Consider the following 14962-nt stretch of genomic DNA (forward strand, 5'->3'; position numbering starts at 1 on the left):
CATTTAGTAAAAGGTCTGGTTAACAAGATTTGAAGAGCCTTTCCATTGTCTTCTACACACAAAATAAAACATTTAAAATTACATTAAGAAACACTTATATCATTTTTTTCTTCATGTTTTTCCCTTCACTTGAACACATGGGTAAATATGAATTTTAGCGATCTGGTCTATCTAGATTTAAATTTTTAAAGCACACAATGGTTTAAAAACTCACATTTGTGAGCATGAATGTATGTAATTTTATGTAATAGAACAAAATGTGAAAGTCTCTTAAAGTGATGTAAACCACAGACCTAATTTTACTAGTAAAACGAAAACGCCTATTCCAAAACCCATTAGAAATTCCAGAGGGAGCCCATTGTGAATCAGCCTTCTGGGTTAGCCCACAAATTTACGCAATGACAAAACATCTCTGTAGCAAAAATTCTATATTTTACAGAAACTGTTCCATTTATGTCAAACACCCAAGTTATAGTCAGGTGAAGAATTCATGTTTGGAGGTCACAATGGATGCAAGCATAAGTATTAGAACCGCTATCTAAACAACCTTCAGATTCTGCCAAAAAGACAATGTTTCCAGACAACTCATTCCCACAGTGACCACCTATAAACTATTATCACATTAGACAAGTGTGTGTGTTAAGGGTCTGGAAGCAATTTTGCGATCGTTCTCTGTGTGGATCTACTTGCGAGTGCTGGAGGACGACATCCCCCCTCTGGTGGGTCACAGTTGTCTGATCTCTCTCACCCCAGGGGCCGACCTCTCTCCTGAGAAAGGCATTAGATGAAGGCCCATGGGCAGCTGTGGGTTTTAACAAGGTAGCTGGCTTCAGTTTAGCATGTGTTGCTTATTCGCTGCTGAAATGCTCTCAGCACAGCTTATGTTTGACATATTTCCCCCTCTGCTACTGCATATTTACAGAGGCCATTGAAAACTCCTCAAAGGCATGACAGGCAATGTGCGAGAGTATATTTGTAGACTTCAGCTTTTCTGTAATCCTGAGGTCTCTGCCCAACTTCACGCCCTTGGAATAAAAAAAAAAAAAAAAAAAAAAAAAAAAAACACACACGGGTAAAACAGCTCCTCCAATATATCAAAAAATACCTCGGTATCACTTATAATACTCACACAGCATTAAAATAGCCCTTGGATGTACTACTATTAATATTTCTTTAGACTTGCTCTGAAGTGCCTTAATATTAAAGTGCTTTTTCATGAAACATCAAACCGAATCTCCTCTTAGTTTTTCATATAAGCTGTTTTCTGTGGGAAATTCTGAGAATATTTCAATAAAACCACATCTAATGGTCCAAAATCAGTTATGAATCTGTGTCGCTCATAGGTATGATGAAGATTTGTGTTTTATACTTTCTCATGAACTCGCTACAAACAAGATAGACAGAAGAGATGTTTATTCAAACTTCAAGAGCAAAAATAGCATTATAGTTGGTACATTTCTATGAATGCGTTCAAACGGTCAATTGAAATGAAATGATTCAAATTATTTTTGTCAGCGCATAATATTGTCCCTGGCTGACATTTTTCATACATTAAAAGGAATGTACAAATTAAATGTGCATGTTCCTTTTATAACATTTCTGTATCACATAATACTAACATAGTATTAAAATTGCCCATGGATGTATTATGGCTTTTAATATTTTTTGGACTTACTCTGAAGTGCTTTTTCAAGAAACAAACTCCTTTTGAGTAAGCTCCTCTTACTTTTTCATGCACTACTACAGGTTATTGTCTGTGATACTATTTTAGTGGAGTACAATTGGACCACATCTAATGGTCTAAAACAGTTCAGTCTAATGTGTAGCCCGTAGGTAAAAAGGCATGATGAATCGCACCACACACGCAGTATTAATCTTTCTCATTAATGCCGCGCTGTGAACTGGAGCTACGCATGACCGCACAGGAGGCGTAGAGGGTCTATGTTTAAACATGGAAGGTACTCAGGATTACATTGGCTACAGCTCCTTTTATGGCCAGGAAACCACCTATATGTCCATGCGGAGTCAGGCTATTGGGATGCGAGTATTTTTTTTTTTTTTAGTTTATTATTAGTCCTAATTGGAAAAACAAGGGAAGAAGCCATTTTTGCACTACTGTTCTAACAGATACAGCTTCTCTCATTGTAATATCTGAAATAGTACGGTAAAGAAAGCTACCGAATCGCAAGTTAACTTATACAAACTCTACATTCAGAAGAAATGCAAAAAATTAAAAATTAACAAAAGCAAAGGAGCAAAATCATTCAACAGTAGCAACACTTTTGCATTTCTCATGCAAAAAAGATGTGTGTACATTATCTATGGATCATAGTAAAGCTGCACAATTAATCAGTAAAGCTGCACAATTAATCGTTAAAAGATTGCGATCTCGATTCAAACACCAACGCGATCTTATTCGTAAATGACAACGATTCGGCTATGTCTAAATGTCTATTAAACCTTTTTATTTGATTTATTTATAAATTAAACGGTATGCAATAACAAAGTGTAAATGAATATATTTATTAAAATCCGTAATTTTGTCTGGACCAACCAGACATCAGTGGGCGGAGTTAGTGTAAAATGGCATTTGCCAACAAGAAATGACTTTAAAAAAAAATGCTGCATTCAAAAATCACACACTTATACTACTACTATATAGAAGGCAAAAAACAGTGTGACAAAAGTAGTATGTCCAAATTCACAGTATTCATAAAAGGTAAAAAGTACACGGATGACCTACAACTTCTGGAGAGATTCTGAAGTGTGCTGTCATGGAAATTCTTAATACGAATACAAACTTAATCTGACTTCTTTATCACGGACAATTTAAACAACTTGCAGTTGTTAAAAATACAATATAATACAATACTTCCCTGAAGTAAGTTGACGTCGTCCCGTCGGTGAAGCTACTTTCACTACCTCAATCACACATAGATGTTCTATTGTTGTCTTTTGAGCATAAAATATTTAGTACTTCTATTACTACCTCAATCACACTTGATGTCTGCTGTTGTCTTTTGAGCGTAGAATCTTTAGTAGGCCTACTTCTATCACTACCTCAATCACACTTGATGTTCTGCTGTTGTCTTTGGAGCGTAGAATCTATTTCTCAGCTGTGCAACATATACCTGACACGACTCCCAAGTTGCTCTTTGTAGAAATGAAGTTTTATTCACGGCCGGGGGATCACTGGCCACAACAACCAAGTGAGTCTCCTGAATAGAAAGATACGTGTACATATATATCATACAGCTGAGTAAAAATCAATGTCACTCTTCTTCACTGTGATTTGTTCTGGTGATTGGTTTGTAATGATCTGAGCTTGTCATGTTAGTTAGTTCTACTGTGTTAAGCACTTTTTGGTTAAGTATATATGGCCTTTGACCTGAGCATCCTTAGTCTGCGTTTCTCTGTACATTTAAAGTTGAAAATACCCATTACATAAAATATTTCTAGCACAGTGAATACGATGGACACTTTACTATCCCATGAGGCCACAGGAGAAGATTTGTGAATGGCAGTGAAGCGACGCAACTGACACTGGTAGGTCACATGATAATGAAAACAGATTACATTCATACTACACACATTCACACTACATAGAACATACTTTTTTAGCAATTGTGAAGTTATTGCTTATTCAAAATAAGTACCTACTCAAGAGTAGTTTGCTGCAGAACCAGCTTGCAAGGTCTGAAACCATGTCATGCTAATCACATTCAATACAAGCTTTTGACCGTTGTTTTTGACTGCTGTCATCTGATTTGTATAATTCCTCGGGTTCTAAAACAATTTGAATCAGGTGCTAAAACAATCTTAGCAACCTTAGCAATCTTACACACTTTGTCAGGTGCTTACAAAGTGTGTAAGTAAACAATGATATCAGTGAATTCCCCAAAGAGAGCCTGTCCCAAGTTTATCAATGATAATTTTTCATTCTTATTCTGAAAACAGTAAAATCCTGACAGGTTCATGTCAGTAAATATGTCGGCTTTATTTACTAACCTGAACCAGTCAGGATTTTACTGTTTTCAGAAATAAGAATGAAAAATGATCATTGATAAACTTGGGACAGGCTCTCTTTGGGGAATTCACTGATATCATTGTTTATTTAACAGTACACACAGTACAAATCCTGACAGGTTCATGTTGTTAAATAAAGCTGACAGCGCAAGAATCCCAGGAGACATTCAGAAAGAAAAAAAAAAAAAAACAGGGACTGTGATAAGCAGAAGTGGCTATAACTGTATAGCCACTGTATACTTCACAGAGAATTTTGAATTCTGGTGAAGGTTCCAGAGATCAGCAGTCACAGACAATTTTGGGTTTCTCATTCTTTTACAAGAGTCTACAGATTTTGAAAAGTCTACAGAAGCGAGTAAGGCTCACTTTAATTTGTTATGGCTTTGTATCTAGGCCTTATAAATAGCCCTTTTTAACACTTTTGCAACCACAGAGATTAAACCATCATGTGGTCATCAATGCATGTCCTGTTATCTGATGATTCTGGGATTATTGGACCTGACAAAAGATCCCCACGAGCTGATCAAGAGCTTAGCCACCCAACTACACACTCTTCCAGAAGCTTCTGAGGGCTTTGCTCCAAATCGCATGCTTAAAGCGAGAGATAAAGGCCAAACCTCCCAAACAGGCTCAGTGGAGCTGATGGCCAGAATGAGGTCATTCCCGAGCCTTGAAGCACACTTCACCAATACCCATCGAGGGAAACATCTTTCATTATTAAAGTCTTCCAATCGTTCTCCCCATCCAGCAGTGATCAAAAAAGGAGGCCCTTATATTGAAACTGATTTTTTCAATGTCTGTAACTCAGTGGTTTCTCTTTTTTGGCATATAATATTCCCATATTTATCAACTACAAAATAGTTAAGAAATCTAACACACTACTACTACAAAAAAAACAAACAATGTTAAGTTAAAATACAAAGTGTCATCTACTAGATGGGTTGTAGCACTTGTAGAAATTTAGCAAACTTAAAAACAGAGAAAGTACTGTTAGATCTATGGAACTGGCTGAAATTAGTTTTTATAATTAAACATCCAATATCAGCCAATAAATATTCAATATTGACCCATACGGTCAAATTGCATTTATATAAATCTGGTCGATATCAGTAAATTAGTTTTTACAGCAAATAACTAATAAATAGCTGCTATAAGTAGTATTACAAATATATAACCAACCATTCAAATAAAAAAATATGATGCACACTGTTTTCATGTCTCTTGAGCACAAATTAGTATTTTAGAATGATTTCTGAAGGATCATGTGACATTGAAGACTGGATTACACGGTGCTGAAAATTCAGCTTGGCCATCACAGGAATAAATGACATTTTCAAATATATTAAAATAGAAAACGTATCGGTTACTAATGTAACCCTCGTTCCCTGAAAGAGGGAACGGGAGATGTAACGCTAATGTGAAACGTGAGCAACTGATAGGGAACAGTTCATTTAAATTGTTTTACTGTATCCTTGTATCATGTATACTTGGTAAGATACTTAGTTCAAAAACCTGAAAAAATATATATTGTATTGTATATATAAAAAATATATAATGCATTAAAATCTAAAATCAACCTTTTTTCAGCAAAGTCAAATCGATGTTGTGATCAAGTGAATTTAAGAGGACAAAAAAATATAAATAAAATAACTTTTTTTTAAGTGGTTGTAGTCTTCAGGTGAATGTTGCAAAAGACAGAAAGTTTAAGTTTAGGCTAGCAAACTTCAAATACCACTATTATGGACAACAATTTCTCTCTCTGGGAATAGGTTTGGTTCTTCAAGTCAGAAAACAAACAGCTTTACTCAACAGTGGCGGCCTGCTGTGAACTGCAGGGAGGAAAAGCGAGAAGCATCTGAGCGCAGTGCTGACCATCCACGGCACTCAATGTTAGTAATACTGATCAGGGTTTAGCTTAACGAACTACACAACGAGCCCATCAGAAAGAGGCAAAAACACCCATTCCTCTCAGGACCCCCCAGGTCTGTGCAAAACATGTGATGAGGCGAAATGAATAATAATTAAGGAAAAGAATCATCCGGTGCCTTCAGTCAAATAATGACAGCCACCGTGCTGAAAGCAGGTTGAGAGATTCATGGATGGGGATGCATTAAAAATCATTACCAAGAAATGTGCACACTAGGATTATTCGCTGCGGGCAGCCGCTGATTGCTTTGTGAAGGGAGCCTGTGTGACAAGCAAATCAAAATGGAGCTTGAGAGCGAATAAGTTTCCCCTGTGCACAAATCACTAATTACTTATTAATGGCCAGATGAAGAGAGTCAGTGCCTTCAAAGTAAACACGTGCCAGCGACCCTGGAGGAGCAGAAGGAAATTGGGAGGAATTGCTCTGTAAACTGTGATGGCAACTAATCAAGTTCAGTGGCTCTTGCAGCTTTCAATACATCGGTGAATAGACCAATTCAAAGCGCTTTCTCTAAGGGGAAACTGAAAAAAAAAAATGCATAGAACAGTGTGTGTGTATGTGTGTGTGTGTGTGTGTGTGTGTGTGTGTGTGTGTGTGTGTGTGTGTGTGTGTGTGTGTGTGTGTGTGTGTGTGTGTGTGTGTGTGTGTGTGTGTGTGTGTGTGTGTGTGTGTGTGTGTGTGTGTGTGTGTGTGTGTGTGTGTGTGTGTGTGTGTGTGTGTGTGTGTGTGTGAGAAAGAGAGAGAGGAAAACAATGGACAAATGAAACACCATTTCAGAAACACGTATTTTGTTCATACAATGAAAGAGAACAGCTGTGGTCACTGGTCACCAGTGAGATTCATTGTACAGAAAGGCACAATATATTGGGACCATATCTGTTATTTGTTTTTGTTTTTTTTCATTTAACGTATTGTTCGATATCCCATTTTTACAGTCAGACTACCTTTGCAGTCATCGAACACCTTTAAAAACACCAATTGTGTGATAATGTTAAATCTTTAGCAAATCTCAAAATGAAAATCCATTTTTCATACTGTACATAATTTTGTGATCCCTAAATTTATTTTTAAATAAATTATTTAAAATTTAAAACAAGTTTTATTTTTTGTCTTACAGTTTTTTTAATATATTTAGACAAAATAGAACAGAATTTTACTATCAGCCACAGCACAAAAATAATTATCGTCTGATCTATATCGGATAGAATTTTTATTTTGGTGCAGTCCTAGCTTGGACAGTTTATGTGGAAGACTTGGTGTTCCATACAAAAAAGAAAGTCATATTGGCTTCACCCTTAAAGGGTTAGTTCACCCAAAAATTACCCCATAATGTACTCAGGCTCAAGCCATCCTAGGTGTATATTACTTTCTTTTTTCAGCCAAATACAATCAGAGTTATCTTTAAAAAAAAATATCCTGGCTCTTCCAAGCTTTATGATCGGAGTGAATGAAACAATTTTTTTTTTTTTGAAGCCCAAGAAAGCGCATCCATCAATCATAAAAGTAATACATATAGCTCCAGGGGGTTAATAAAGGCCTTCTGAAGCAAAGCAATGTGTTTTTGTAAGAAAAATATCCATATTAACCGTAAATCTTTTGCTTATTCAAAAAGTAAGTCAAATTATGTGTCCACAAGGCTATTAAAGTGAAATGCAATAATTATATTCACCGTCATTCATTTATTTGACAGTCAAATTCAAGACTGATTCATGTTTATGAACCAGTCAAATGGCAGAGCCAATCAACTTTTGGTCATTTGTACTCATCAGAATGGTGTATACGCAATTTGACTAAAATTGGATGAGGAAAAATCTCTCTGCAACAGCAAAATAAGAAATGGTCCATAAGGAACGATAATTCATTTGCATGCATTAGCATATATTCCACTGGGACATGCAGAAACGTGTAAGATTGTTTAGTCAAAATTACAATACAGCAGGGGCTATTTATCTTTTGAGAGGTTGTTAATTTGTTTGTGAGGGAAGCGTGTTTCCATTTGCATTATGAATCAGGTATAAATCCCATCTCAACATGTTACTGCTCTCCAAACCGCTAATGAGGCAAAAAGCAAGGAAGTGCAAGCTCCAAATACAAAACACTGGCCTAAGAATTAAAACCATGACTTTCAGAGATTGTTCATAATCACCAATAAACATTACAATCAGTAGTTCTATTATCAGGGAAAGATTAAAGATGTTGGTTGATTAGAAACTTAAGAATGACTGTATCATGCAATCTGAAAGCTCAATCTTGTTAAAAAATAAATAAATAAAAAAAATTCAGAGTATCCGTTTTCTCCGTGATTCCTCTCACTAAAGAGTGGGAAGAGGGAAAAATGTTATGAAAAGGCTTACATTCCTGCTACTTAAATTTTTATTATTAATTATATTTTATTATAATAACTATAATTTCTATAATAACAATAATAATCAATTTTATGTATTGAACATTTTATAAATTATTGAACATTTATCTAAATGTACCTAATACTTAATACTATACTTGTTTCATTATTTTTAATTTATTAAATAATTTATTTATAGATTTTTATTAAAAAAAATTTTGCAGTAGCAGTTCACCCATGTAAACCATTTCATCCATATGTGCGGCAGAAAACAGGAAGGAGGACTTGAAAATATCAGTCCACCAATTCACTGTACATGGTGTATTTATTTGCAGGCCGTACTGGATTCTCAGGAGCTATTCTGTTTTACCCCGATTGTGTTAGGCAAGGAAAAGCTGATCAGGGAGCATTTTTATCCCTATAGGCTGATAAGATGAGGAGATCTGGCTCCAACACCACCAGCGACACGACCGGTTTGAACTGTATTCCGCCGCCCAACGTAACCTCTCCCTCTCCCCAGCACACACAACACACATACACGACACATCAACAGACAGGGACCCTAGAGAAACAGCCATATCAGCAGCGCTCAGCTGGTCACTATTTAAAAAACTGTTTGGTTGGAACTCCAAGCTGAGAACAGAGCTGTGCCTATCTCCAGGGGTTGAGGGGACTTGGAGCCATCACAAAGACATTTAGGCATCAAGTAGAGGAAAGGCAAAAAAAGAAAAAAACAAACCCTTTTATATAGGATCTTATCACCACCCTGTATGAACACAGGAGGAACTACAGAGGAATCACCATCACTGAACAGTTTCCCACAGCACAACATCACCCAAGACATCACAAATGTACTTGCTATTGAGGACTTAACTTCTTTCTGCATTAATTAAAGCTGGCCTGATAACTCTATTAGAAACTACAGTTAGAGCACCCTTGGAGAACATTTCAAAAAACAACGCATCAGCCAGGAGCTTCTTTATTTATGTCTACAAAGGCAATTAATTTCTGAGGTTTTTATTTCTGCATGCTAAGCTTAATTCATTGATCTAGTAAACACCCATTTTCACAAGTGAATTAGATAGCTGCAAACTGGTTTGTATTGAGACTGGAACGCTTAAAGTTCATTAATCACGCATGAGATAGTGGCCGGCTATAAGCTAATGTTAACCGAGGTTGACAAATTTGCCAAGGCTGTCAGCGTATAACTCAAAGCATAATTTAGATATCAGGCGTGAGAATACAAACAGGAGTGAACATTAATTTCTCTCACGGTCATTTACTCACTAGCACAGAATGTCTTTAGTCGCTTCATCAAATCCGCTTGTTCTAATTAGAGCTCAACACTCAATGAATCAATAAAGAATTTTCTAACTTTTACACACTGGGTTGTAAGGAAAATTAATTTCAAACAATCATATCGTGTAGTTTACACAGATCTTCCTTGATTAATTATTTTGTATTCAGTTGTATTTACTAATTATAGGGATGGTTCGGAGTAAAATAGCCTAGGGTTCTTTGCACCATGACCTCGAGCTAAACACCCCCCCAGAAGTCTTTTTTCCCTTGGTGGAACATTATTAAAGTTAGAGCTTATTTAGAGATATCAACCGGATGGCTTAGTGCAGGCGCTAATGGATCCTATGATGCATCTCGTAAATTACCCCACTAATAATGCCCAGAATGGTACCAAACTTCTACAGTAGTACTAATAGGTTCTGTTCTCATAAAACGAGGCATTGGAAAGTTTGTAAGTACATCAGAAGTTTATTTAAATAACACTTGCCTGATGGCTCATGCTACTGCTAACCCAGACGTCGACGTCACTTCAAAAGTCCTGGCAGAAAGCGATGCGTAAGGATGTAGTGTAACGACAAATAATTTTTTCCGAAGTGTTAACAACTTAGTGTTAACTAATAATTGTTGCAAACTGGTACTACCAACAAAATATTAGTGCATTCCTGGAACTGGGCGTCGTTACACTACATCCGCAACCGTTTGTGATTCTTTGTTGCTGCATGTGTTGCTTAGCAACCTCTTTGGAACTAAATTGCCTGGCGTAGGAATAAACGTGTTATAACGTTATATTTTTTGTTGCTGGTGTTTATTTTATGAATAAAATAAATATTTTTATGGAGTAACCGTTTAATAAAAGCAATAAGCCGCTCCGCGTCGTGCCTAACAACACCCTTTAGTTGTTCTAAATCTACATAATGCAAATTAATGAAATTCTGAGGTTTTATGATAAATGAACAAACATTTACACACATACAAGTACAATGATAAATCTCTTGAAATGTGTTTTTTTCTCATTTTATACCATTTTCTTTGATTGGATATATGTGATTTTGGCATGTCCCACACGGTGCTCAGCTAACTTCAGTGAGTGTAAAAAGTGGTTAAATGACACAGTTTGGGGTGGCGTGAAAAAAAAAAAATGCTCCAAGGGGGTGCCATGCTTTCGTTGCCAAACGTTTGGGAACCACTGAAGTAGGCTATAGTTATTTCCATGACATTTTAAGACTATTAATTTGTGGGATTTTTCCAGGCCAAGAAGTAGCACTTTTGAAATGATTTGATATTCCCAGGACTTTGGGAACATACGGGATCACATGCAGTGATGATAAACACGGTTTGTGCCAACCACAATGAATTTTGAGAGCATGAAATCATCAAAATTCAAGAGCCATACAGAAACTAAAACTGTCAATTTATTCATCCTGCCTCAGAAACAGCATGTCCACTCAAACCAAAGTGGATTTAAGACAAGTGGATTTTGTATACAACTTCCCAAAAAAAACTTTTGATACTTTGAAATTCCTGGCAAAATTTTCCAGGTGAAATATTTTCGATGCCACGAATAGTTTTAAGGGGTTAACGGTTGGAAGCAAAAAATGGTCGTCAAAGAGATTTGTTTAGGGTTTTTTTGGATTTAGAGAGATATTGTGTACATGTAATTATCAAAATGTCAGATCTGTTCTCTTCCATGAAATACTACATGGTGACCAATGGATGTCAAGTCCAGCTATCAATTATCCAAGTCAACAAAGCTATCAAAGTAAAAAAAAAATTTTAAAAGCATTTCTAACAGGGGTCACTCACCTTAAAGTGAAGATCTCTACTGACGAAAGGGTGGAGACAGCGAGGAAGCCTGACACCGTCTCCCTCTGCCTGATGGGTCTTGAGGGAACCATCACCACAAAGTTACTGTCCAAACGCAGCTCAGAGAGCGGCTGGAACAGCCGTACACTGCCGATCCTGCGCATGGGTGTGGGCCCTGAGAAGTAACCGGCCGGACCCAGTTGGCCAGTGCGGATGGAATTGGTCTTGCGGGAGTCCTCAGAGCTGCATTCCCCAGTGTCAGTGGATTGTAGCATGTAATATAGCTCCACGGGAGTGCCTTCAACCTGCTCAGGAGATCTCTGCCGACCTGGTATGACACTAGGGGGACTGAACCAGCTAGGCAGTGGCTCCAGTTCAGCCACACACAGTCCGAGTTCCCCTTTCAGATGACAGGTGCCTCGTACCTCTTGGGTTTCATGGAAGGCAAACATCCTGACACACGGCAACTTGTCCATGGCACTGTAGTCGTCCCAGTCCCGGCCTACTAAGTAGAAGAGAACCTGAACCTTTGGCCAACTGGGATGGATTCGCTCACTGATAATGAAAGTCTGTACTTTCCAATTAAAACTAAAGAGTGGAGAGGAAGTGGATGATGGGGACGTGGATGAAGGGCTGTTGAAGAGTCCCGGGCCCAGAAGCTCCATGGGCACGGGCTGTTCCACATACAACGGTCCGTAACTGGCATTGACCGACGGCATCTTTCTGGCTTGTTGGATAAAGAAAAGTTCTGTACGAACCTGCAGGCTGGAGTTCCTCATGATGTCCTGGTTGGCTTCTTTCAGGAAGAAGGCAGACTCCGCATTTAACACCTGATATTGGACCGGAAGATATGTCGGGATGGCACCAAATCTCTGCAGTCCTTCCATCAGCATCCGGCTATCAATGACTGCCAAATAATGGAGAAGACAGGAAAGACATCACTCATCCATCTATCAGACAGTAAGAGCTCTAAACCCGACCTAGCAACTTGCATGCTCTAAAGCAAGGATCATTTGTCTCCACGCCCTATTCTGCAATCCCATCTCAAGGCAACTGGACTCTTTTATTGAATGCCTTCAACCAGCAGTTCACTGCAGATATTTGGGGTGATGGAAGGACCCAAGAGGCTCCATTGATTTTGCGTCACAGCGCTAGTCTGAGAGAAAGAGATGCTGGCGATTTGTGACAGCTGGTGGCAGACAAATGTTATTGGTGCTTAAGGCAGACACTACAGCACAGCAGGAAGAGGCTTATATACCATTGTGAAACAAAGCATTTCATGGTTTATTTAAAGGTTTTTGCCAATGAATATATATTGAGTTTGGGGATTTCTACTTGTTCTACAGCATTTGTATACAGAAAGTTGTTTTTTTATTCTTTTAATGTAATCACCTATAATAAATCAAATCATCTCATGAATATTGAGTTAATATAGTGGAATCAGTTTGTTTTGTTTCAGGCGAGCCAGATCTTGAGAAGAGTAATGCAAAATGTCAGTAAAGAAAGGTGGGAGTAAAACTTTACTCTAAGACTATTTTCCTGTGGGACTAAAACATTATTCTTTTTGGCAGCAATAAAAAAGGGAAGAGAGAAAGAAAAAGTGAGAAAGATAAAGAGTAAAGACAGAGAAGAAAAAAATCAGAGAAAAAAAAAAAAGCACAAAAGATTCACTGAACATTGCGCTAAACCCAGACTGATTAACTTAAGTTGATCCAAGAAATTTCTTTTCAAAAGTGTTACCTAAAAAATGAATTCATTTGCAGACATTGTCTTTCTCTTGGAAACAAGCAGGATTTCACATCTAGCCATTTGGAAGAATCAGATGGGCATCTGAAAAATGGCAGTAAACCAGCAATTCTTTGTGTCTCTGTCAAACAAAATGTTTACATGCTCAATGTGTACTTAAAATGATAGTGAAACTTCTAGTGAACCTTTGTTCAAACTTACAAAAAAAATCAAATATTATTCTGTAGAATAACTTAACAGAATAGTATGAATTGAAGCCATTATAAGATTAAAGCAGATTAAAGAAAGAAGCATGATTATAAAAAAAGAAAGTAGATATTAGAAACGATATTAACATGTTGGCCAACCATGATAATTATGATCATCTTATGAAAGATAATATAGGTAAATTATATTATTTTTAGATTGACAAATTGACACTACATGAATAATTTGGTCATGGTATGGCCATGTTTACGACATTAACTCATCAAATATCCATTATATTACAATATTACGATTATATAAAATAAATATATAAAAAGAAAGCTCCACACACAGGCAGAAGTCCTAGATGTATTAATAGAGCAGAAGAAATAACTAAAATACTAAATAACTAAAATAACTTGTAAATCCATTAATGACTGTTATAAAAGAGAGAACATGTTAAACTGTTCCATCTCTACTGGATCAGTTAAAGCGCTCCTCTTTTTCTCTGAAATTAGCATATGTTCATAAACTGTATTTAAAGCCTAATTAGCAGGTGAGCCAAGATAATTTGCTTGAGTTAATTCAAATTTTGTGTACACAATTTGGATACAGCTAAGACTTTTTAATTTACAACTGTCAGAAGGACGCCAAGACTGTTCTCTCACTGAAAAGCATCTACCTAAAGGTGCCTAATACCACATGGATTTGCAAATATAGATTAAAACAATTGGTCTCAAACAGTTTGGGGATATGAAGTGAAATCATGCATTAAATGCATTAAAAGTGTTAAGACAGGAAAAAAAGAGGTGACACTCAAGCGTCTGTCACCATTTTTTAAGTTTCAGACAGCCTTACAATTTTTTTCTATACAAAGCACATTTTGAATGATTGCAAGATAACTAGTTAAACACTATACTTAAAGCTGCAGTCCGTAGGTTTTCCTCTTTGTCGCCATCTCTGTTCGAAATCTGCAATTGCAGTTATTTGCGGAATTATCAACTTTACATGGGTTGTGCCTCTGAGGAGTTCATGTTTTGAGGAGAATGTGCGGCTGTCAGTCACCGCGCCCGTGTGGATCTGGTCTGACCAACTAGGGGGAAAAAAGCATTGCAGTAAATCGCGCTGATTAAATCTAAATCTAACACTGGCTGGTTATGTACTTGCTCAAAAAATTATTTTGAAAATATATTGATCATTTTTAACCCAAAAATTTACAGAATGCAGCTTTAAATATTTTGACTAAAAATATGGTGCTTCAATTAGTAATTCATTAGAACAGTGGTTCTCAATCCTGGTCCTGGGGACCCACAGCTCTGCACAGTTTGTATGTCTCCCTCATTTAACACACCTGATTCAGATCTTCATCTCGTTAGGAAAGAGCTCAATGAACTGAACTGGGAGTGTCAGATAAAGGAGACATATAAACTGTGCAGAGCTGTGGGTCCCCAGGACCAGGATTGAGAACCACTGCATTAGAATACAGACCAGAAAATATATTACAGAATGAAAAATGCTCATAACTTTCTATATTCTTAATGATTAATGTGTGGGAGTAGATCAACCTTCATTTGAGTTAGTATCTAATTTTATAAAAGGCCCAGGGTTTTCTGTTTATGGTTGCATTATTC

The 14962-nt window shown here is 37.0% G+C and overlaps 1 protein-coding gene across 1 annotated transcript in view; it reads right to left on the reverse strand.

Moving 5' to 3' along the window:
- LOC308705650 (transmembrane protein 132C) overlaps positions 1-14962 on the reverse strand; it is a gene marked incomplete at its 3' end in the record, with an annotated part of 110467 nt that overhangs the window by 91174 nt on the left and 4331 nt on the right. The window contains exon 2 of the mRNA XM_081390764.1: positions 11400-12306. Within this exon, the coding sequence (XP_081246890.1) occupies positions 11400-12292 (893 nt within the window). The 5' untranslated portion in view covers positions 12293-12306. The remainder of the gene's footprint in view (positions 1-11399; positions 12307-14962) is intronic.

Source organism: Scardinius erythrophthalmus (assembly GCF_964197995.2).
Source record: "Scardinius erythrophthalmus genome assembly, chromosome: 17".
NCBI classification, from domain to species: Eukaryota; Metazoa; Chordata; class Actinopteri; order Cypriniformes; family Leuciscidae; genus Scardinius; species Scardinius erythrophthalmus.